The sequence below is a fragment of the Ctenopharyngodon idella genome, chromosome 13 (assembly GCF_019924925.1).
Source record: "Ctenopharyngodon idella isolate HZGC_01 chromosome 13, HZGC01, whole genome shotgun sequence".
In the NCBI taxonomy this organism is placed as follows: Eukaryota; Metazoa; Chordata; class Actinopteri; order Cypriniformes; family Xenocyprididae; genus Ctenopharyngodon; species Ctenopharyngodon idella.
Window position 1 is genome coordinate 25,573,876 of NC_067232.1, and position 24,157 is coordinate 25,598,032.

The following is a 24,157-nucleotide window of genomic DNA, read 5'->3' on the forward strand; positions in this document are numbered from 1 at the left end:
CAGTTGAATAAACTTAATTAAAGTTGGATATATTTAGATAGGCCTACCTGAATAATAATATAGACATTTGAAGGAAGGAAGCTCTAGCGCCCCCTTGAGTCCTGAGGTTTGATACGTCACATCACATGCATTTCCATATGTTTGCAATGCACCAGTCAAACATTTGTGTTGTTTTTGCCTACACTGTATACAAATGAGGTTCTTCCTCAGTGTTTCTGTCTTGTTTCCCAGTACAAAACATCTAAACATTATTAAATCTTAAAGAAGCAAAATGACTAAAGAAAACAAGTGTTGTTTTCTGAAAATATTTATCAAAATTAAGTGAGTTTGTGCTTAAAATCTTGCTTCTTCAGTAAATGTATCTTGATTTAAGAATGTTAAGATATTTGTGCTAGAAAACAAGACAGAAATGCTGAGGAAGAACATCAAATACATTTTTAATCAGCTTAATGTTATGATCCTTTTTGCACACAGAAAATATCAGTGGTGATATTTATTCCACTGGTGGTGGTTGTGGAAACCCGTCATAGGTACAGTAATAGTAGAGCTCATCTCATGTTTTGCTCTCATGGGTCACTGGCTTTAATAACAACTATTACACGGCTTGAGGAAAGGAAGTATAAAACTTGTTGGCAGTCTATTAAATCATTGATTTACTCTTATTCAGTATCGGCACGGAGTTGAGCAGAAGTCAAGAAGTCACTTCTGCTGAAATAAGCTGTTTCAAAGAACGAATGAGTGCAGAACCTCATGGACATGCTGAATTTGATATGAAGCTCTGCTTCTCTCTGCATTTGATGGCAGGTGTCAGAAATGATAAGGAATCATACAACAGAACTCACAGCATCATGGGACGGTATGAAAGCAGACTATTGTGCAGCTCAGAGGTTTATTTAACATGACTTGAATGCAGTCTCCATAAAAGACACAAATATCAGAGTACAAGTCGTTTGACATTTGCAATGAGCATCTTATCGTGTCAAGATTTAAAGCAGACGACAGACTCTCACACACATATAACCTATGTGTGTAGAAATATATAAAATCGTTCAAATTCTTCTCTTTTTGTGTTTCACAGAAAATGTATCATCATAGAGTTTTGGAATGACATGAGGGTGAGTAAATCCAGGCTTTGAAAACATCTTCATACAGCTTTCATAATTCCATCTGTACCATCTGTAAATCATTGCTCATTTATAAGATGAACACATCTTCCCCTGGAAGGAATTACTGTATATTATTTCAGGTCTGATGACAATTATAATAATTTAACACAGCACAGTTTTCCGGCTGTGACATTTGTAAAGGAAGTTATCTACATGTGTGAAACAAAGACTGCTCATATTCATGCTAATTTCTTCATGTTAGGTATTCTCAGACCTGTTTAAATCTCCTGACATGCTGATTACATGCAAATGTCCCTAGTAAGGCATTTTAATCTTTATGATGGTGATGAAACGGATAAAACCTTCTCGTTCCTTAAAAACCGTTGTCGAGCAGCCTTTTGGAACTATAGTGTGAATGAGAGATTAACCTTTACCAAACGCCTGCTAGTAGCAGAAAATGTTGCTGCATTGTAGACTGTCCTATAGAGTCTGAATAGTATTTGCATTCATTATTGTATTTTATTGCTCCTCAGAAATGTGTAACATGAAGGCCTGAATTTGCTAAAGACTGGTACAAAAGATGGAACTTTCATTTGATGACCTTCCAAAAATGTCTTCACCAGTGGTGAGTAAAAAAATGGTAGATTCAGCATTTAAAGGGATGGTTGAGTATGATTTCATGTTTTTAACTTGAGTTAGTGTGTAATGTTGCTATTTGAGCATAAACAACATCTGAAAAGTTAAGACGCTCAAAGTTCAATGCAAAGGGAGATATTTTTTTTACAGAAATCACTTTTTAAGGACTACAACAAACGGCTGGTAGGGACTACAACGAGCTTCTTCCCGGGTTAGTGACATCACAAACCCTAAAATTTACATAAACCCTGCCCCCGAGAACACACAACAAAGGGGGTGAGGCCATGTTGGGCTGCTTTAGAGAAGAGGAAGAGTTGTTGTAGTAGAGTGTTGTTACCGTCATTTTACGCCGGACTGCTTCACAAACGAGGGTCATTTCAATGCTGGATTTGCGCAAAAGATTAACATGACGCACATGCTAGTGAATGAGTTGAATCAACTCCACAACAACTACATAAATTTATCCACTAACCATTCAGAAACGTCCAGTTTCATTCTAAAAGTTGTAACTTCTTCCTGAGTCTCTCCATCAGTGTCGACTCCGGTTTGAACAATGTAAGGCTGAACACCGTTACTGACAATCCTCATTTTGGCTGCGTGAGATTCTCCAGCTTTGTTGTTGTTGAGCAACCGAAGCGCGAGCTGTTAAAGCTCCGCCCTCTTCTGGAAAGGGGGCAGGGAGCAGCAGCTCATTTGCATTTAAAGGGACACACACAAAAATGGCGTGTTTTTGCTCACACCCAAATAGGGCGAAATTTGACAAGCTATAATAAATGATCTGTGGGGTATTTTGAGCTGAAACTTCACAGACACATTCTGGAGACACCAGAGACTTATATTACATCTTGTAAAAGGGGCATTATAGGTCCCCTTTAACAACTGCTTCTATCCTAAATCTAACATGACGATTTAAGAAAATCCAGAGTTTTGCCCATTCATGTTGATTCTGACTGGACAGCAGTATTTATTTCAATATAATATTTATTTTCTTTTATTTCAATATTGATGAAATAAAAGGCCACTTAAAGTGAGTACACTTTCATGACTAACACACTTGAGTACGCTTTTAAAGTACATCTATTCTGATGTGTTGTTGACTAACATATTAAAGCACATTGAGTAAATTTAATATCAAATGACACATGACAGTTAAAATTATAAAGTTAATATCTTTTCAATGTACTAAATTGCAACTTTGTCATTACAAATATGTAATTGCTACAAAACACAAGTTTCAATAGAAATGACATTGAAATATGGTTAAAATGTACTGCCGAATTTACTGACAAGCACTTATGATAAACTAAAATACACTTTAAAGACATTAGAAGTAATTATGAAATGACATAAAGACCTACTTAAATGGGTCAAAAAAGCACTTTTAAAGGATTAGTTCACTTGCTGATAATTTACTCACCCCCATGTCATCCAAGATGTTCATGTTTTTCTTTCTTCAGTTGAAAAGAAATTCATGTTTTTGAGGGAAACATTCCAGGATTTTCCTCCATATAGTGGACTTCACTGGGGTTCAACGTGGTTGAAGGTCCAAATGTCAGTTTCAGTGCAGCTTCAAAGAGCTCTACACGATCCCAGACGAGGAATAAGGGTCTTATCTAGAGAAACGATTGGTCATTTTCAAAAAAAAAAAAAAAAAATTATAAAATTTTTAACCACAAATGCTCATCTTGCACTGCTCTGCGATGCACCACGTATTATGTAATCATGTTGGAAAGGTCACGTGTGACGTAGGCAGAAGTATCGAGTTTTTCACCCTAACACGGTACTACATGCGTGACCTTTCCAACGTGATTACGTAATGCGTGGCGCATCACAGAGCTAGTGCAAGATGAGCATTTGTGGTTAAAAACTACATAATTTTTTATTTTTAAAAAAAAATGACCGATCATTTCACTAGATAAGACCCTTATTCCTCGTATGGGATCATGTAGAGCTCTTTGAAGCTGCACTGAAACTGACATTTGGACCTTCAACCCGTTGGTCCCTGTTGAAGTCCACTATATGGGGAAAAATCCTGGAATGTTTTCCTCAAAAACCTTAATTTCTTTTCGACTGAAGAAAGAAATGTGCTCATTTTAAAAGTTTTAAAAGTGTACTTCTTTTTCACAAGGGTTAATATTAAAACAGTGTTCGATGCATGATTATAAACTAAAGGATCTTTGACCAGCAAGTGCATTTGTGTTATTGTGTTGTGGACAAATCTGGATTGAAAAAGGCATCATCACATGTATGTACTGTATATGCATATGCATATATATTGTTATTTTAAAAAGAAATTGAATTTGAAAACTCACTGATGAGGATGTTGATAAACTGTAGTGGGTTAAGAGATGTTTATGACAGATATTATGGAAGAATATTAAAGCATCACTGTATATGTGAACCGCTGTACTTCAGGTTTATACTTTAAGTAGTTATAGGCCATTTTCAGGAAATACAACATGTTCATCCTTATATTTTTTGATGAGCACTAAGGTGAAGCTGTAAATGAGAAGAAAAGTTTATTAGCAGGGATATTTTTCAGAACAAACCTCATGCATGTAGCATCAAATATTTCCTAAACTCCGACCTTTTCACCTGATTCGGATTGGACTCTTTGAGAGACTCTGGTGTTAAATGTCTTTTCTGGCCTTTTCCCTGCCAACAACTGAGGCCAGTGAGAAAATGCGTCATGTTTGTGAAATAACTTTTCAGCATTTTTCCCACGTTCCTCAGCAACCTCTGCAAAATCCCTTCCAATTCTGAGCGTTCACTGAAAGGGCTGTAAAAACCAATCGCACAGGTCAGCGTCTGGCGTAACAACCACCGTCAAGTGCACTTCATATGACACACTTGCTGGTGTTGAGAGAATGACAGTGGACTTCAGTGAGAGGATGGAAATCAATCACACTGAAACAAGGGTACAGAGAGATCTTAAGGCCCGTTCACAACACGGACCATAACTATAACGATAAAGATATAGTTCTAAAAATTGTTCTAAATGTAAAAAAAATAGCAGAGTCCACATCACAACCGTAACAATAACGACAGAGGAAAGATATCATTGGAATCACTTTCAGAACAAGCTGGTGAAACGAGCCAATCAGAATCTATCCTGCTTTAACGAGCTTGAGCATTTAAAGAGGCAGACGACAAAACTGCAGCACTTATAATAAAGAGAATGATATCGTCTGCTGGTGTGGATGATAATATAGTTATCGTTATAGTTGTTGTTGGTGTGAACGGGCCTTTATTCTGACCCAGAGTCAGATCACTATGGAAACTTGTTTCTTCCACAGTATAAAAAAAAAATGGAATCTTGGAATTGTGAGATTAAAAAGTTGCAATTACCTTTTTTATATATTTTTTTTATTCCAAGGCTATCACTGCAAAAAAATAATTTCTTCCTCAGTGTTTTTGTTTTGTTTTCCAGTACAAATATCTAAACATTCATAAAGGATTAGTTCACTTCAGAATTAAAATATCCTGATAATTTACTCCCCCATGTCATCCAAGATGTTTATGTCTTTCTTTCTTCAGTTGAAAAGAAATTCATGTTTTTGAGGGAAACATTCCAGGATTTTTCTCCATATAGTGTACTTCACTGGGGTTCAACGGGTTGAAGGTCCAAATGTCAGTTTAAGTGCAGCTTCAAAGAGCTCTACACGATCTCAGACGAGGAATAAGGGTCTTATCTAGAGAAACGATTGGTCATTTTCAAAAAAAAAAAAATATATATATAAAATTTTAACCACAAATGCTCATCTTGCACTGCTCTGCGATGCGCCACGTATTATGTAATCATGTTGGAAAGGTCACGTGTGACGTAGGCAGAAGTACCGATCCAGCGTCTACAAAGTGAACGTGAAAAGACTAAGTCAAACACCCTTGACAAAAAAAGGTAAAACAACAATGTCGGACGATTTTGAAGTTAGAGGAGAAAATGAGATGAGTTTTTCTCCCTACCGCGGTACTTCCGTCTACATCATGTGACCTTTCCAACATGATTATGTAATGCGTGGCGCATCGCAGAGCAGTGCAAGATGAGCATTTGTGGTTGAAAAGTATATATAATTTTTATTTCTTTTTTTGAAAATGACCGATCGTTTCGCTAGATAAGACCCTTATTCCTCGTCTGGGATCGTGTAGAGCTCTTTGTTTCCTGAAAAATAAACTTTTTTTTTTCCTTAAAACAAGAACAAATATCTGCCAGTGGAGTCAGAAAAATAATATTTGTTTTTTTTTCTGACCCCATGGGCAGATACTTGTTCTTCATTTTTATCAATTTTTCAGAAAGCAAGACTTAATATCTTCAGGCATTTTTCTTCTCCAGTAAATGTATCTTGATTTAAGAATGTTCAGACAAAAACACTGAGGAAGAACATCATTTATTTGCAGTGTACGGCTGTGCATGTGGAGGGACTAAAAGTGATGCATCTCATGGCATTCTGGCTTGAAATGCAAGAGAGAACACTTGAGTTTTCAGTATTGGCTGATGTTTTCTTTTTGATTTAAAGTTGAAGGGATTGTGTAATAAAAACCTGTTTTTTCTCATGCGTCCTCTGTAGGTTGAGCTTCACTAAAGCTTCTAAAGGTTAAACACTGAACACCTGCAAATGAGCCGCAGGTCCGTCACAGGCAATAAATCTTCATCTTTGCGCAGCGCTGACAGGGTGCCGGGATCAAAGCGGGCCGCACCGGCTCCAGCAGCAGAACCAGGGTCATCTTCTGCTCGGGAGACGGAAAGTTTGAGTCCTTCAAGCGTCCTTCGCTTCTTCAGTCCAAAAGACTTATTGCTACATTTATGAAGCCTGTCAGTTTGAATTAACAGAAGCTTCTTATGCTGATCTGGGATCAGATTTTTTTGCATTTTTGTGGGGTTTTTTTTTTCTTTGCGTGGGCAATGATCCTCAGTCAATATCTAAAAAGTCTGTTTTTAAGTGTGTTGTGACAACTTGCCCCACTAGAGGGTTCAACGTGTTGCTTGAAGTGTTCAACTTAAATGTTAATGTTTGGGTTTTGTGACTTTAATACGTGTGTCTATACAGAAAATGATTATAAACCCAACCTGAGAAGTATTCACTGTAGTAAAAGTGACAAAGTCTCCTGTACAACACGCTTTCTAAGCTCATTTCTTTTTAAAACTTGATATGATATTTATTTTATCAAGTACTTGGGTGAGAAAGCTAACTCTACATGAATCATTTTAATTATACAAAACCATATTATGATGCATCTTTTATATTTCTCTATGATCAGCATCTTTTGCAGTAGGTCGCATTGTATTGACCTGCACTAATGCAGCGCGCGCTCGTTCCAGTGGTGATGTTGCGCGCGCTGCTGCGATGCATCAGAGTGGCTCTCCAGGGTCTCCAGCATCGATTCTCTCCTCACACTCCAGTTATTCCATAGAGAAAAAGCATATAGCTCAGTGACCAAGACAATCGGCGTAGTATTGACGAAATCGTTTAGCTGTCCCGTTTGGTCGTTCAATGACGGGAGTTAGTGGGACCGCGCGCATCGATTGTTTACCAGAATTACGCATCTGCGTGTTTCTAAAGCCAAATGGATGAAGTTAATAACATATCTTCTGATTGTGTCATGTCACGCGCGTGTGCATCTTTGGAGTGAAAGGCGGAACGAGTGATTCCTTGAAGCTGGAGCGCGACTGTCAGAAGCGCAGAAGTGATGATGATGATGAAGGCGCAGTTACGTGAATGACCTGACCTGTGATGATCGCCTATATAAACACCATCCAGCAAGAGAAAGTCAACAAAACCACTCCAGACGTGATTCAGGACCACCAAACGCACTCAACAAGTCCACTGGACTCACCCACTTGATTTCAGGACACTGGATTACGCTGCTATAAGGGACAAACAGCGAAATAATCGCATGATACTCATCAGTGCATGCGCCGGATTCGCGATGCACGGTGACTTTCTCCAAATGTAGGTGAGATTCTGCTCGTTCGGCGAGATGGAGTCATTTGCGGTGGCGGTGAACGGTGTTTCTCACACTGAAGATCCGTTCTCCGGACCTCTCACGTTCATCGCGCCCTGGAACTATAAAGTCTTGGCTGCGCTGATGTTCATAGTGACCGTGGTTTCCCTCTGCGAGAACTTCACAGTGATGCTGGTCACATTCCGGTACACACAGCTCAGACAGCCTCTCAATTATATCATCGTCAATTTATCTCTGGCTGACTTTCTTGTGTCGGTGACTGGAGGGACTATAAGTTTTTTAACTAACTACCACGGGTATTTCTTCTTGGGTAAATGGGCTTGTGTTTTGGAGGGCTTTGCAGTCACCTTTTTTGGTAAGTGAAAAGTTCACATAGGAGCTTTGGTTTGCTTTCTGAGCGATTCATTTTAACATTTCCAAAACCCTCGACACGGAATTTTCTGAACACTTTCAGCTCGATCGCAGGCTTCAAGCATCCTGCATGAATGTCATTACTTTTGTTTGGGTTTCAGAAATCCCAGATATAACAAATATGAATAAATCAAATGTATGTTCACGTGTTAAGATTGTACTCACAGTAGAAGTTCACTCATGCCAGTTCTCTGTAAAAAAAAAAAAAAAAAAAAAAAAAATACAATAAAAGAATCAGAACAGTTTCGCAGGGTTCAAATGACTCCAAACAAATGCAGCATTGCCGTATTTAAGTGCATGTCTACGTATTTAAAACGAATTAAGTATGCTTTATTTCTACACTAAAATGCTGGGTTAAAAACACCCCGAGTTGGGTTGAAAATGGACAAACCCAGCAATTGGGTTGTTTTAACCCAGTGGTTGTGTTAAATGTTTGACCAACATGCTGGGTAGTTTTATTTATCTCAACTATTGTTTAAAAATGACTGTATTGTTCACTTAAAATGAACCCAAAATATGTTGGAAATGAACATTTATTAATAAGTTTAATTAATACAATGAACGTATTAAATTGCTTATTAATAAACTTTTCCCCCTTTGATTATTATTGTTGCCTCTAGTAATTATGTGTCTGATTTTTAATTTCCAGCCTATTTTGGATTCATTTTAAGCCAGACATATAGTCATTTTTAAACAATAGTTGGGTTAAATAAAACTGCTAACAAACATTTAACCCAACCGCTGGGTTTGTCAATTTTCAACCCAACTAGGGTTGTTTTTAACCCAGCATTTTTTAGTGTATAGCACTTTATACAATATTGTTTCAAAGCAGTTTCACTGTAATAAAGAGGAAAAATTATCTATGGTGCAAAATTAGATCAGAGGGGCATTATTAAAAATAGGTTAATTTTAAAATTACTAGGCTTTTTGCACAAACATCATGGTGTTCTCTGGGACCTCAGTCAATCTCAGAACCTGAGGGATGATATAATGAAATATAATAATAAAACTAATAGCGTAACCTATAATCCAGATGAACATCTGTTCTCACATCTTTTTAAGAACTGCAGGTGTCAGTATTTGCCATTCATTTCTTCTTAGACCCGCATTATCATTCATTCAGTGTCTTTGATTCACTTTAATGCTCTTTATTAATCATTATGGCTACATGATCTGTTTTAATAGTCACACAGCAATGACTTTCTGCAGCTTGTTGTGCAAATGGTTTAGTGACACATAGAGGTTGAACAGTCTCATCTGTTTTCACTGTTCATTTTAAAACTTTTTTGTATGATGTTGTTTGATCATTATGCTGGAAATGGATATCCTGAAGTTTTATAAATGTCCTGATTTGATAACGTCAATCTGCAATGCTAAAGTGTCTCATGTTTAAGAGACAATAAAATGTTTAGGAACAAGTAAAAACTTGTCATTGTGACATTACAGTGAGCTCATTTGTTACAGATGTACAGTAAAGCAGCGAGAAGTCAGTGTCCTGATTTCATATCGATTTCACAGTGATGCTGTAGTCATGTTATTAGTGGCTATTCATTAATGGTCAGTTTTGTGACATCTGGTCAATCACAGTTTATGATAATAAAAAAAAAATCACACACTTTATTTTATTGCAAGTTATTATATAGCACAAAGCAGATTTGTTAAGAGTCATAATCATGAATTGACACTTTTCATTATTTTATTTTGTCTCAGATCTTGAGATAACGAGTTCAATTTTTTGTGGACTTAAAATATTAATATAAAATATATCAAAATAAATGACCCAACACAAATTATAAATAAAAGAAATGGATGTTCTTTGGTTGTCAGACTATCTTTACAAGATGATCAACTCAGTGAATGAGAATTTACCTGTTTAAATTTTAATGCAAGTGTCCAATTTGAGTCATAAAAGTTGCATGTCTTCTTCAGAAATGTTTTGAACTCTAATGCATCACTGTCAAGTCAGCTTTATTTCTTTAGTGCTTTATACAACACCGATTGTTTCAAACAGCTTCACAGTCATAAACAGCTTACTGCAAAAAAATATTTTCATGATTTGTTATCACAACATTTTTTCTTTTGTCAGATCAACTTAGATAATTAATGTGGTTCAGATAACATAATATTTTGAGTTTCTGTTAATTAAACTAATTGCCTTCATTGTATTAACTCAAATTTTTCATTTCAATGAACTCAAAATTTTAAGGCAACCAGGTAACTTACTTTTTTAAAGTTAAACCAACAATTCTTTTTTACAGTGAGGAAAATAACAGTGTTGCAAAATCCATAAATTATAAAACAACTTCAATTTCATCTGCTCTACAGAAAACAATAATGTCATTATTCAGATCAGTGTTGATTCAGTTTAGTTCAATAGTTTAGTGCATCAATTATGAAACTGCAAACCCTTATGAAAGTTCATCTCAGACGTTACTCATAACTCACAGAGTATTTCATGAAGGTTTTCTCAGTCTCTGCTGTTATGGAGGGATGTTCTCTGTTCTCGTGTTCATCAGTCTGACTGAATCTTCAGGTATCGTGGCTCTGTGGTCTCTGGCCGTCCTGGCTTTCGAGCGCTTCTTCGTGATCTGTCGGCCCCTGGGGAACATCCGTCTGCGAGGCAAACACGCGGCTCTGGGTCTGCTGTTTGTTTGGACCTTCTCCTTCATCTGGACCATCCCGCCTGTCCTGGGCTGGAGCAGCTACACCGTCAGCAAGATCGGCACCACCTGTGAACCCAACTGGTGAGGAATTAAACCGTCATTTATCACACTGTGGGACTTTTTAAATGAACTAGAGACGGTGATTAGTGCACATAAAAATCTAAAAATTCTTTCCCTTATGAAATTCATTGGTAACACTTTACAATAAGGTTCTACAATAAGGTTAAGTAAACATGAACTAACAATGAAACAATCTGCAGCTTTTAGTTAACTTCAGCATTTACTAAAATTTATTTACAATCAAAAGTCGTGTGTTAATATTACGTAATGCACTGTGAACTAACATGAACAATGAAATATAGTATTCTCATTAATGTTAACAAAGATTAATACATGCTGTAAAGCACATATTGCTCATTGTTCGTGTTAGCTAATTGTTAACAAATGTGACCTTATTGTAAAGTGTAACCAATACATTTTCACCTCAAATCTTGAAATAAAATATACATGCACACATTATGCATCAACCAAGGATTTTTGTATACATGTGTTTCTAAATTGCATTTAAAAAACAATGTCAAACTATGTTACCTCCACTCAAAACACTGCATTTACATGAAGATCATAGTGACACTTTACAATAAGCTGTAATTACTTAATGTTAATGGTAATGCATTAACTAACATTACCCAACAGTGTGTACATGGCCGCTGGTCAAGCATGAAAAACAAAAGATTTATTCAAATTCTCAATTGATTATATATCACCTAGAAAGTGTGCAAAGATTGCACTCTTTATAATCACTAAAAAGCTGTCACTCATCTTATCACGAATTTCCGTTATAATCAGTGAATCTCTTATTTACATAATGCCTACACTTTGTTTTAATGAGAGGATTCGTGAGCATGCAGAAATCAGCACTGAAGAAAAACGCCAGGGTTTTGAGCGGTGAGTGGATTCTAACTTAAACACCTCTGATTGGCTGTTGCGAAATCAACAGACATGGATGTGATTGGCTACATTGCTCAACATCGTTCACTATTACTGAGAAGCTGATCCTAGACCAGCAGTTATGAGCAGCTTTTCCCTCTAAAAGCAATCAGAAGCAGTGGTTTGAGTGAGAAAATTCCACATTAGTCTCTAGTCTTTATCTTCGTTTATTGTTCTTATTCTGTTCATTGGTTATTTTATTTATTAATAGATTTTGCTGTTTTCATGAAACTGTCGGCTGACAATAAATCACATTTAACATTCAAGTATATTCACACTGACAGTGATTATATCACTGGAGTTGGTGGTTAGTAGGCATTTGTTAGTCACTGCATTGCACTAATGCTCATTTCCATAAAATTAAACTCACCTTTTTTGCTCATGTCACTTCATAAGTTCATATCACTGTCTTACTGAAGACTAGTAGTTACACATGGCAATGTTATTTAAGTCAATTCATCACTGTCTATTGTGTGAATGGACCTTTATGGGTCATTATTATCATTTTGTTGTGGGCAGAATTTCTTTAAAATCTTTCAAGCTTGTTTCAGAGAGGACACTTTCAATCTCTGAGGGTTCTTCATAAGCACATCTTCTAAAATCATTTCATTTTCAAACAAGGGACGCCACAATGTAGGATGAGTTTAATGGATGGAGCTTGTCAAACTTTCACCCAAGAGAGCATTTCCTCCTCATTTAAGCCTAAACCAGCAGGCTAATTAACCATCTTAGATTTACTGTCTCTTCTCTACTAATTAGTCCTTTTATCAATGAATGCCAGCAATTTTCTGACATGCTAATTCATTTTGGCCATATGAAATACTTGACAGGATTTCTATTTGTTCATACTCCATTTGACCTTTGTCATTTCTGTCTTCACACATCATCATGTGCTTTAGTGAGTCTGACGAGCTAGTGACTGAAAAATAGGCCATGAAAAGAGAAATATCCACAGTTTTAGCAGTTTTATTCTTCTGGTCAGAAATACAAATGTCACATTACACATCAGACTGCGTGTGACTAGTTTTGGCATGTCAAGTAAATGTAAATATACATTCTCTTGTCACTGTACATATTAGTACCTTAAATGTACATATTACAGTGTACATATACAGTAAATAGGCATACCTTAAATGTACATATTAGTACCTTTTGAAAGAGTACTGTCACAGTGACAACTACCTTTTTTCTGAGAGTGAACATAGTTAAAACTTGCACAATCATGAGAAAATGAAAATATCTCACTAGTTAACTGGCACATCAGAGCATCATTTCAGAAGTTTAAACACCCGGACTGTGTTCATGTATTCACGTAGACATTGTAAATAGCAACCATGCTAGTGTTTTGTGAATGGTGGGTAAATGACCTCCAGTTACATAGTGTAACTAGCAGGTTTTGTTTGTCCCTCTTTCTGTCACTGGCTCATAGTTATTTTGACCCCCTTCTTCTTTATACTCAGACTTTCTGCATTTTGCTTTGCATTAGTCTGGGACTTTCATATTCACAATGGGATGTGCATTAACATAAAAAGTCACAATTAGACCTACTTTAAAAAAATATATATATATATTTTGCCATGAAATAAAAAATTAAAAAAGGTAATTTTTTATCTCACAATTCTGATTCTTTTTCTCACATTTTTTTCACTAACTTTATAACTCACAATTATGAGTTTATATCTCACAATTCTGACTTTATAACTCACAATTGTTTATATCTCGCAATTCTGAGAAAAAAATTCATAATTGCATGATAAAAACTCGCAGTTGTGAGAAAAAGTCAGAACTGTAACTTTATAACTTGCAATTGCAATTTTTTTTGAGAAAAAGTCAGAATTGTGAGATGCAAACTCGCAATTGCGAGAAAAAAAGTCAGATAAAAAGTGAGATAAAAAGTTGCAATTACCTTTTATTTATTTATTTAGTGGTGGAAACAAGCTTATATCCGTAACAAACATGCAGGAATTACTTACTGTGAGGAGTTTGTTTAAATCACCATCATGCAATTTAGACTTTATAACTATTAATATCTCAAAATCTTGAGGAAAAAGTGGGAATTGTGAGATACAAACTTGCTTTTCTTGCTTTTCAAAATTCTGAGAAAAAATCTAAATTGTGAGAAACTCACAAATGCGAGAAAAAGTTTATATCTCACAATTCTTTTTTTCTCAAAATTGCAATTCATACTTTATTCATACTTTACTCAAACTTGCAATTGAGACAAAAGTCAGAATTGTGAGATATAAACTCTCAATTCTGACTTTTTCTCGTAATTGTGAGATAAAAAGTCACAACAGTTGCATTTTTAAATTTTTTTATTCTGTGGCGGAAACAAGCTTCCATAAATAACACTTCAAATCATGAAACCAAGACAACTCAGAACATCAAGTGACCATTTGCAACAGCCTGGCATTGGGGCAAAAACTTTTGCACGTTCAAACACCTCAAATCAAAGTCAAACACTAGAATACATATATATTTAAAGTCTAAATCTGTTAGTTTTAATAAAAATGAAGGATAGATAAGAAAGCTTTCTCTTAATCAGACCTTTGCTTTACTCACTGATTTTGTCCCTCCGCAGGTATTCGGGAAACTTCCACGACCACACCTTCATCATCACTTTCTTCACCACCTGCTTCATTCTTCCGTTGGGAGTGATCATCGTCTGTTACTGCAAACTGATCAGGAAGCTGAGAAAGGTCAGTCGCTCCACAACATCTGGAGCTCAGCGGCTCATTAGACGCCCAGATGTGTGATTCACTCAATCCTAATGATCCCAATATGCTTTCTTACTATCATTACAGCAAACTGACCGCTGATCACTGACACAGTGTTGATACTACATACTAATTACAGAACATTCTAACAGGGAATGTTCTCAGAACGCTCTGACAAGGTTCTCTCAAAGTTACAAACAAACGTTCTTCCAGTAACATTAATAGAACATTCATTCAAGTCTTAATAATGTTCTCAAAATGTGAGCACAAAAACATTATTTATACATCAGTCATTTAGTGTTTTTTTTATTTTTTATTTTTTTATTTTTTTTTAAATGTTTGACATTCATCTAACATTTTTTAAATGTTACTTGTTTCAGAACGTTCTGAGAAAGTAACATTCCCATAATGTTTGAAGAATGATGAAATGGAATGTTCCCATAACTTTCATATAACCAAACATTCAAAAAACTGGACTTTTAAACATTCAGGGAACATTCAGAAATAATGTTTGCAAAACTTTAGCAAAATGTTCTTGGAACATAATTTTGTTAGCTAGGTTATTTATACACAGTGCCAAAAATGTGAAAAATTTTAACAAAATAAGAGAGATCATACAAAATGCATGTTATTTTTTAATTAGTACTGTCCTGAGTAAGATATTTTACGTAAAAGATGTTTACATATAAACCACAAGACATAAAAATAGCTGAATTTATTAAAATGACCCCGTTCAAAAGTTTGTGAACCCTTGATTCTTAATACTGTGTGTGGTTACCTGGATGATCCACGACTGTTTTTATGTTTTTTGATGGTTGTTCATGAGTCTCTTGTTTGTCCTGAGCAGTTAAACTGAGCTCTGTTCTTCAGAAAAAATCTCCAGGTCCTGCAGATTCTTTGATTTTCCAGCATCTTTTGCATATTTGAACCATTTCCAGCAGTGACTGAATGATTTTGAGATCCGTCTTTTCACACTGAGGACAACTGAGGGACTCAAACACAACTATTAAAAAAGGTTCAAAAAATTAACTGATGCACCAGAAGGAAACATGATGCATTAAGAGCCGGGGGGTGAAATACTTTGTCTGTATTGTATAAAGCTGACTTGATATCTGTTACCATCATCAAATATAGCCATGATACTAATTATTTTGTCAACACACATTACATGTATCTGTGCAGGTGTCCAACACTCACGGCAGGCTGGGTAATGCCAGGAAACCGGAGCGTCAGGTGACCCGTATGGTGGTTGTGATGATCGTGGCCTTCATGGTGGCCTGGACTCCCTACGCTGCCTTCTCCATTGTGGTTACGGCCCATCCCAGCATTCACCTGGATCCTCGACTGGCAGCCGTTCCAGCGTTCTTCTCCAAAACAGCGGCCGTCTACAACCCCATCATCTATGTGTTCATGAACAAACAGGTGACATTTTCATTCATGCATTTGATCCAAAGCAACTTTGCATTCAAGGTATACATGTTATCATTTCATGCATTGCCTGGGAATGGAACCCATGACCTTCGTGTTGCTAGTGTCATGATTGAAAAGTCCTGTAGAGTTACTACTTTAGCTGAAACTATCAGCTAAATGACACATTCAATCTCATCTTGACCATTTGTTAGTAATTCAATTTAAAGGAGAATGAAACTGTTGTCCTAAATGAACCCCAGATCATCCTGAGCTTGAAGGTGATGGTTGTTTCTTACGGGAATCAAACCTGCAACTTCTGATTATCAGCTCTGAGTTTTAACCACACATTTTCCAGAGGTTTGTTTTTGGAAACACAACTGAATAGGCAGTAGTCATGTGCGGTTGATCCATCATCATCATCATCATATATTATTAGAACATCAGAAGAGACAGCGTTACACAAACTCACCCTTTGATTGGTGTAGTTAGTTGTCAGCTTCATCTTAAATAATAAATGGATCATCAATAAATGACAAGAAAAATGCAGCGTGAAGCAAGTGCAGGATGTTTAAGCTGAATTGACTTGCCCTGAAAACACCTTCATCTCTCTCAAAGCTCTATAAATAAATACATCATTTAATAAAGCAGTTCAAACGTCTGAAGATTTAAACTTAATCTTTTGATCATAAGAGAAGCGTATGAACCGAAACACATCTCTGCTTCCTTTGAAAGACAGACGGTGGGTAAAACAAAACAAAACATCTGACTTTAATGTTGATTTCGGTGATATTACATCAAACTTTTTGTGCATTTTCAGTGTTTCTACCAGTAACTGGATTTGGACCACAAACATTTCCTATCAATATTCCATCAATATGCAGTTCAAACAGGAAGAGACACAATGATACGATTAAAAAAATCAGCTAATTATAAGATTATATATTTTTTTAAAGACAATCAATGTGTATTCATATTATTGATTTATCTGCACTAACAATATCAGATGAGAACAAAACCAGAACCGAATTGAGCTGAATAATGACTTTGACTATAAAACTTTGCAACATCAACAGTTATTAAACTAAACTGATTCAACATTAAACTGAATTGATCTGAATAATGACACTATTGCCTGCTTTATTAGCTGAAATTGAATTTGTTTCATAATAGTTGAATTTTGTTATTACTGTGAAGCAGTTATTTTAGTTTTTATTAGCCCTGTTGAAATCGTTAGTTTTCTTATTAATCTTCTTCCACTCGAGTCTATGGCAGCCCATAGAACCTTATGGTAAAAAGTTATGAAATTTGGCACACAGATAGAAGACAGTCTGAAATGTTACCATAGCAAATTTGGAGTCTCTACCTCAAACCCTGTAGCACCACCAACAGTTCAAAGATTCACTCATGTTTATGCTCATAACTTTTGACACAAAATTCCCAAATTTTTACTCAGATTCCTTGGCTCATGCTGATTCGAATGCACCCTATGACGTCAGTTTTTCCGCCATTTTGAATCTTCTGAAAAACCTACTTTTTCGAACTCCTCCTAGAGCATTTGCATGAAATTTGGTATGTAGCATCTACTCACACTCCAGGCAAAAAGTTATTAAAAGATTTTTGATAGGCCAATCCGTTCTCGTATAGCACCTCAACGAATTTGATGGCGAGCATGCAAAAATGGATTCGATGCTGTATCGTCTCAACGATTTTGTGATTACTTTGGGGTACATGCACAGTATCATCACAATGCCATCCATTGGTGCCGAGATTTGGAAAAATGGCCATTTTTAGGACAATGCCTTGTCCTAAAATCATAAGGATGGTCTCCATAGATTCGTTGAGGCATGCTGAGTTGAACTATATCCAATTTTCTTTGGTCGGCCATTTTGAATTTTGTCATAAAATGCTGTGTTTTACGAACGCATGAATGTATCGTTATCGAGGACTTGTAAAGTTTTAGGTCAGCGCACTCTAGTGGTCAAGAGATATAATACAATTTATGAAAATGCTTATAACATATGAAAAATTCAACATATTGTCATTTAACTTGCATCATTAGACTTGTTGGCTTATGCCGAGTCCTACGATACCAAATTTGCCATATTCTACAATACTTACTGTCCGCCATATTACAAAATGTGTCCGTTTTGTACAAAATTAGGTATGTAGCATCTACAGACACTCATGACAAAAGCTCATTAAAAGATTTTTGATAGACCCAGCTGTTGTTTTATACTGCGTCAACAAATTTGACTGTAAGCACACCAAAATTGACATGCGGCTGTATCTTTGCAAAAGTTTTGTGTATTGACATAAAACTTGGTGCATGTCATCACAGGCATGACTTGAGGGTGCATGCAGAGTTTAGTCATAGCGCCACCTACTGCTCAGAAGTTCTTTTAATATTTTAAATTAGCTTTTATTTTTATATTTTTCATTTACATGTTAATTTTAGTTACATTTTTAGTAATTTCATTATGTGCTTTTGTCATTTTATTATTATTATTATTTTTTTTAAATTTTGCTTTAGGTTAAATTTATTTTTATTTCATTTTTAGTTTCAATTTATTTCCAGTTAATAATTTTAGTGCTTCAACTTAAACTTATTTCAGTTTATTGCCAAGACAGCATTTCTAGTTGTCATTTTGTTTGAGTTTTTCAACTAATAAATTTTACTTTTTTTATGCCAGCTTTATTTCAATTAACAGAAATGTCTTTAATAGTTTTAGTTTTACTGTATTGTATAAAGCGCTATAGAAATAAATGTGACTTCACTTTGGCACCAGTCAAAGCATTCAATCAAGACGGATACTGTTGCAGTTTGCTAAATTGTGATTTTGAGATGATGCTTGTGCTTAAATTTTGCTCTTAAGCATAATTTTGCATGAAGATCTCAAGGCACAGCAAGAAAGTTTCCCGCGTCCCAGTTACAAGTAAATAGGTTACTGTAGCTGAAAGACCTTGAAGGAATCGCCTGACAGAAATAAGCAGAAAAGTCCTTACACAAGCCAGACGTTTCCATTTAGGATTGAGGTTGCTTTCCCATACTGTGTTTGAGAAGTGCACAGGACATAGTTTATGGATTTAGAAAAATCCTAAAGCTGTCATGGTGGGATGAGATCGCTTCACTAGAGCTGACACATTTGACTTATATCACTGAAATAAAAAATAAATAAATACCTGCAGTGTGGATCAAACCGTTGCACTCCAAAGGAGAAGATGTTGAATTATTGAGCAGCTGTGGAGGTTATAGGACGTAAACAGTGTTTGGCAGCGCCACGTCTTTCCGTCATCCTGCTGAGCTGGAGCTGTCAGTTTAGCCGCTGGTTTCCTCCATTCAAACGGTGACATCTGGATGCTGTCCACACTCGATATATGAATAGTGCTCCAGTTCAGAAACCTGCAGAAATACGTGCACAACAACACAACATGCTTGCTTGTGATTTTTGTCATAGTGACGGTCATCTGTTAGATAAATAACATGTCAATCATCAGATGAATTTGATTTGAGGCAGCTGCTCCGTCAGTTTGATTCAGTTACAAATGAATGTAAGTATAAAAAAGTAGGAAATAGATCTTTTTGAGAATGTAGTATTAGTAATGCCCAAAAGCAATTACTAAAACACCATTGACAAAGGCACCAAAGTCTACAAATGTTATAAAAGTCTTCACTTAAAGGGGACATAACATGAAAATCTGACCTTTTCCGTGTTTAAATGCTATAATCGGTTCTCCGATGCATCTACCAACCCAGAAAATTTGAAAAAGGACAACCCAGTAACTTTGTTTTTGTAAGCCTTTCTCTGCAAGCATGTGAAAATATGAGCTGCTTGTGAGCTGCCTAGTGACGTAGGGAGAGGATCTTATTATAATATTACCGCCCCTTAATCTGCACGTTTCCACCCATGGTGCTGTCATTTCGTTTTCGCAAGCGACAACGATGTACCAGTTCTAACACCATGGCAAAAGTTAACTGCTAACTGTTCTGTCATTGGCTGGACAGACGAGCACAGAACACTATTTAGAGTCTCGTTAGCTTGGATAGCCTGCAGGTTGACCCTGGCAAGCTCGATTGCTAAAAAAGGAGCGTTTCTGTCCGAGTGATATTTTGGAAAAAGAATATTAGACCATTAACAGCATTTGATAGCAATCATAAACGTTAGCCTGGTATGTATGGCTCTGTTTGGCAAACAGGTACGCTATGTATAGTGGGCATTCAAATGGGTTTTGCACTAAAGATTAACATGACGGCATGATGAGTTGAATCAACTCCACAGCAACTACATAATTTTATCCACTAACCATTCAGAAATGTCCAGTTTCATTCTAAAAGTTGTAACTTCTTCCTGAGTCTCTCCATCAGTGTCGACTCCGGTTTGAACAATGTAAGGCTGAACATCGTTACTGACAATCCTCATTTTGGCTGCCTGAGATTCTCCAGCTTTGTTGTTGTTGAGCAACCGAAGCGCGAGCTGTTAAAGCTCCGCCCTCTTTTGGAAAGCGGCAGGAGCAACAGCTCATTTGCATTTAAAGGGACACACACAGAAACTGTGTGTTTTTGCTCACACCCAAATAGGGGCAAATTTGACAAGCTATAATAAATGATCTGTGGGGTATTTTGAGCTGAAACTTCACAGACACATTCTGGAGACACCAGAGACTTATATTACATCTTGTGAAAAGGGGCATAATAGGTCCCCTTTAAAAAAATATATTTTCTTCCTTTTGTCCTGTTTTTCATCACAAATATATAAACATTCTTAAATCAAGATGCATTTAATTGAGAAGTTAAGATATTAGGTCTTGCTTTCTGAGAAATATATCAAAATTAAGTGAGTTTATGCTTAAAACGAAAAAATATTGGCCAGTGGGGTCAGAAAAATGAACTTAATTCAAACTTAATTTTCTTACCCTATTAGCAGATATTTCTTCTAGTTTTAAGCAAAAACTCACTTAAATTTTGATACATCTTTCTGTCATTTTGCTTCTCCAAAAATATATTGTGATTTAAGAATGTTTAGATACTTTGCTGTGCTGGAAAACAAGACAAAAACACTGAAGAACATCATTTATGCATAGTATAATTTTTTTATTGAATTGAATGATAAAATTCAGATTTTGAACCTACAGCCAGGATGGTTGAAACTGGTGAAGCTTCATTCTTAGAACTGAAGAGACACAAACAGGTGACTTTAGGTCACAAACTAATTAGTGTCTATCGGACTCTGTAGTTTAATGACTAGGGCCTAACGAAGAATGAGAAGGGCGATGTGCGCCGCAGGCTATGTGGAAACAATTAATGATTACTGTGCAATTATGACCTCATCATGATTGACTAATTGTACATCATGTTGCACACAGTTACAGCCGTCAGCTGCAAAGCGCCACGTCAGATGACACTCCATTTCACTGCTCGTTTAGTAGCCTGATTACATCAGTAAATCCACTTAACTTCAGTCTGAGCAGTGGGACGTAATGCTCAATATTTGGTTGTTAATTTAAGTCAGGACATTACAGGGAAAACCATTGATTTTTTTTTAATGCACTGGTCAAATTTTGCTTCCTAACATTTTTTTTTTCACTAGTGGAAAGAAAATGTGAAAAATGTACATATGTTTATTTTATTGTACTTTATCTGTTTGCATCTGTAGATTTCAAATATAATACATATCTTTAAAGGCCGTTTTCTCAAAATGAGTTTTTTTCTCCATTTCAGCAGCACTTACATACACCAAACTTTACAGTTTTATTTCTATCTATATTCTAAAGGTTTTTACTGAGGGGTTTCCTTAAGGAAATTTAATTACTTTAGCCATATTGTACCCTAATCTTGAGTTTTGGTGATGTTCAGTGCAGGTCAAATTATTTTCAAGTATGTTTTCTAGCTCAGATGAGAGTTAAAATGTTTAAAGTTGGCATGAAACTGAAGTTGCGCTCGTCTTTTCTCCACTATTGTGAAACTGCTTCTGGACCAAGAACAAATGTAGGGCGGAACTTGATTTTGTCTGTGGGGAATTGATTGGATGGTTGTGGTTTGATATTGGTGGATCTCATGTGAGTGACAGGTTGCCCCGCCCTCGTCATCAGAGAAGAGATGTCGCTGCAAGAGGGAGGGGAAGTTATTCTGATTCAAGATTATGAGACACATGAATTTAAAACAATAATGATGTGCACCAATAAATCATACACTGCCATATTCCATAAAAAAAAAAAACAAGAATTGTCCATTTTGTTTTCATGGTGACTACAGTATAATCCATTAATTCTTCCTTGTGATCTCCTCAGTTCAGGAAGTGTCTGGTTCAGCTCTTAAGCTGCAGTGACGTCACCATTGTCGAGGGTAACATCAACCAGACCACCGAACGCGCTGGCATGACCAATGAGAGCAACACAGGGGAGATGTCCGCCATCGCCGCACGGATCCCCTCGGCTGGAACCGTCCCACCTAAAACAGAGGAGCATCCCAATGAACGGAGCTCATTTGCCAAAATTCCCATTCCTGAGAACAAAGTATGTCCGATGTGATTGCAAACACACTCGAGACGTGTGCCAACTCTGTCCTCTGTCGCTCGTGTACTCTGGATGAATGAATTTACGTTTTCTGAATGTTGGCGTCTAAACTTTTAGTCTAAATGGTGTTCACCCAGCATTACATTTTGCCGCTAATGCATGACAAAGAGACACTGGTGAAATTACAGAAAAACACTGAAATAGTGTTGGGGAAGAAGCTATAAAACTACAAACTACCTTCTCAAAAAGTATTTCGCTACACTGCAAAAAAAAAAAAAAAATGCTGATATTATTTCCTTGTTTTAAGTGTAAATTCACTTAATTTTGATCAATTTTTCAGAAAACAAGACTTTTATAGTTTATTTTAAAATAAGAATGTTTTGATATTTGTACTGGAATGAAAAAGATTTTTTTTTTTTTGCAGTGTGCAACAAAAGCTACTAATAAAAAGTACCGGACTACTTTGAGGCATAAGTGCGATGAATTTTAAAATATTATTTTCATTTATCTTTTGCTTTATTTAGCAACAGTTGCACAGATTATAGATTAATTTGCAATACTATTATTTTATACAACTAATACAGTAACACTTTATTGAGGCCTTTATGTATATTGCATACATAATGTGCATTGTAATGCATTATATATTTTTGTAAATAATTGTAAGTTAAAATGCATTATATTTGCAGATTTACTTACATCTGAAATTGGTTGTTTGTCATGTGTTTTAATGCATTATATTTTGTAATGTGTAACAATGAATGGATAAGTATTGTAACTGTGGTTACAATTATTAATAAGATCATACAATTCATTATAAGGGATAATGAATGCATTAAATATACATTCATAATGCATTATATATAAAGGCTTCAAGAAAAGTGTTACCACTAATACTATCCTAAAACTGTCCATACTGTGGCAATACCATGGTACTACTATAGTACTTCAATATATGCCATGGTACTAAATTATAACCATATACCATGATATTTACATGGTAAGAATTCATTGGAAGAATGGAATTAACACAATACATGTTTAAATAAACCATTTTTTAATTTAAGTACTTTCTTGCAAGAGTGAGCTGAAAACACAAGTGATGGACCCAGAAATTCACTAAATAGTCTGAGTGTGTTAGTGTTTTACTGCATCTATCACTGCGACAGAAAAACAGTGATGTCGCATTTTGTCACTCAACACTGATACTTGTTGGGGGGAAAAAAAACTATTTTTAACAGCTGAAATACTGAAAAATGTAGTTAATTTAGTAGCACTGCTGCTTAAGTTAGTTTCTCCTCAACACTGCACACATGACTCATGAATGTTGATCATCAGTTACTGGACTTTCAGAGTCTCCTTCACTGCAACATTTGCACAGATACTCTAGAAATCTGACAGAAAATCAGACTCAATGCAAACCAATCAGGTGTTTCACTGCAAAAAATGATGTTCTTCCTCAGTGTTTTTGTCTTGTTTTCCAGCACAAATATCTAATCATTCTTAAATCAAGATACATTTACTGGAGAAGCAAAATGACTGAAGATATTAAGTCTTGTTTTCTGAAAAATTTATTAAAATTAAGTGACTTCATACTTAAAACAAGAATAAATATATGTAGTAAAGTAAAGGGAAAACAAGTTAAACTCGCTTTATTTTTACACATTTTTCAGTAAGTCTTAAAGTCCTCCTGCGGTGAAAATCAAGTTTTTAATGTTGTTTATATCTATGTGGTGTTTTTAATATGCTTTAA

The 24,157-nt window shown here is 35.9% G+C and overlaps 1 protein-coding gene across 1 annotated transcript in view; it reads left to right on the top strand.

Moving 5' to 3' along the window:
• Positions 1 to 23,883, top strand: part of valopa (vertebrate ancient long opsin a) — a 43,943-nt gene extending 20,060 nt beyond the window's left edge. Inside the window, exons 3-9 of the mRNA XM_051917963.1 lie at positions 1,079 to 1,115; positions 1,640 to 1,731; positions 6,308 to 8,058; positions 10,648 to 10,858; positions 14,349 to 14,466; positions 15,667 to 15,906; positions 22,180 to 23,883. Of these exons, the coding sequence (XP_051773923.1) occupies positions 7,719 to 8,058; positions 10,648 to 10,858; positions 14,349 to 14,466; positions 15,667 to 15,906; positions 22,180 to 22,419 (1,149 nt within the window). The 5' untranslated portion in view covers positions 1,079 to 1,115; positions 1,640 to 1,731; positions 6,308 to 7,718 and the 3' untranslated portion in view covers positions 22,420 to 23,883. The remainder of the gene's footprint in view (positions 1 to 1,078; positions 1,116 to 1,639; positions 1,732 to 6,307; positions 8,059 to 10,647; positions 10,859 to 14,348; positions 14,467 to 15,666; positions 15,907 to 22,179) is intronic.
• The last annotated feature ends 274 nt before the right edge of the window (positions 23,884 to 24,157 follow it).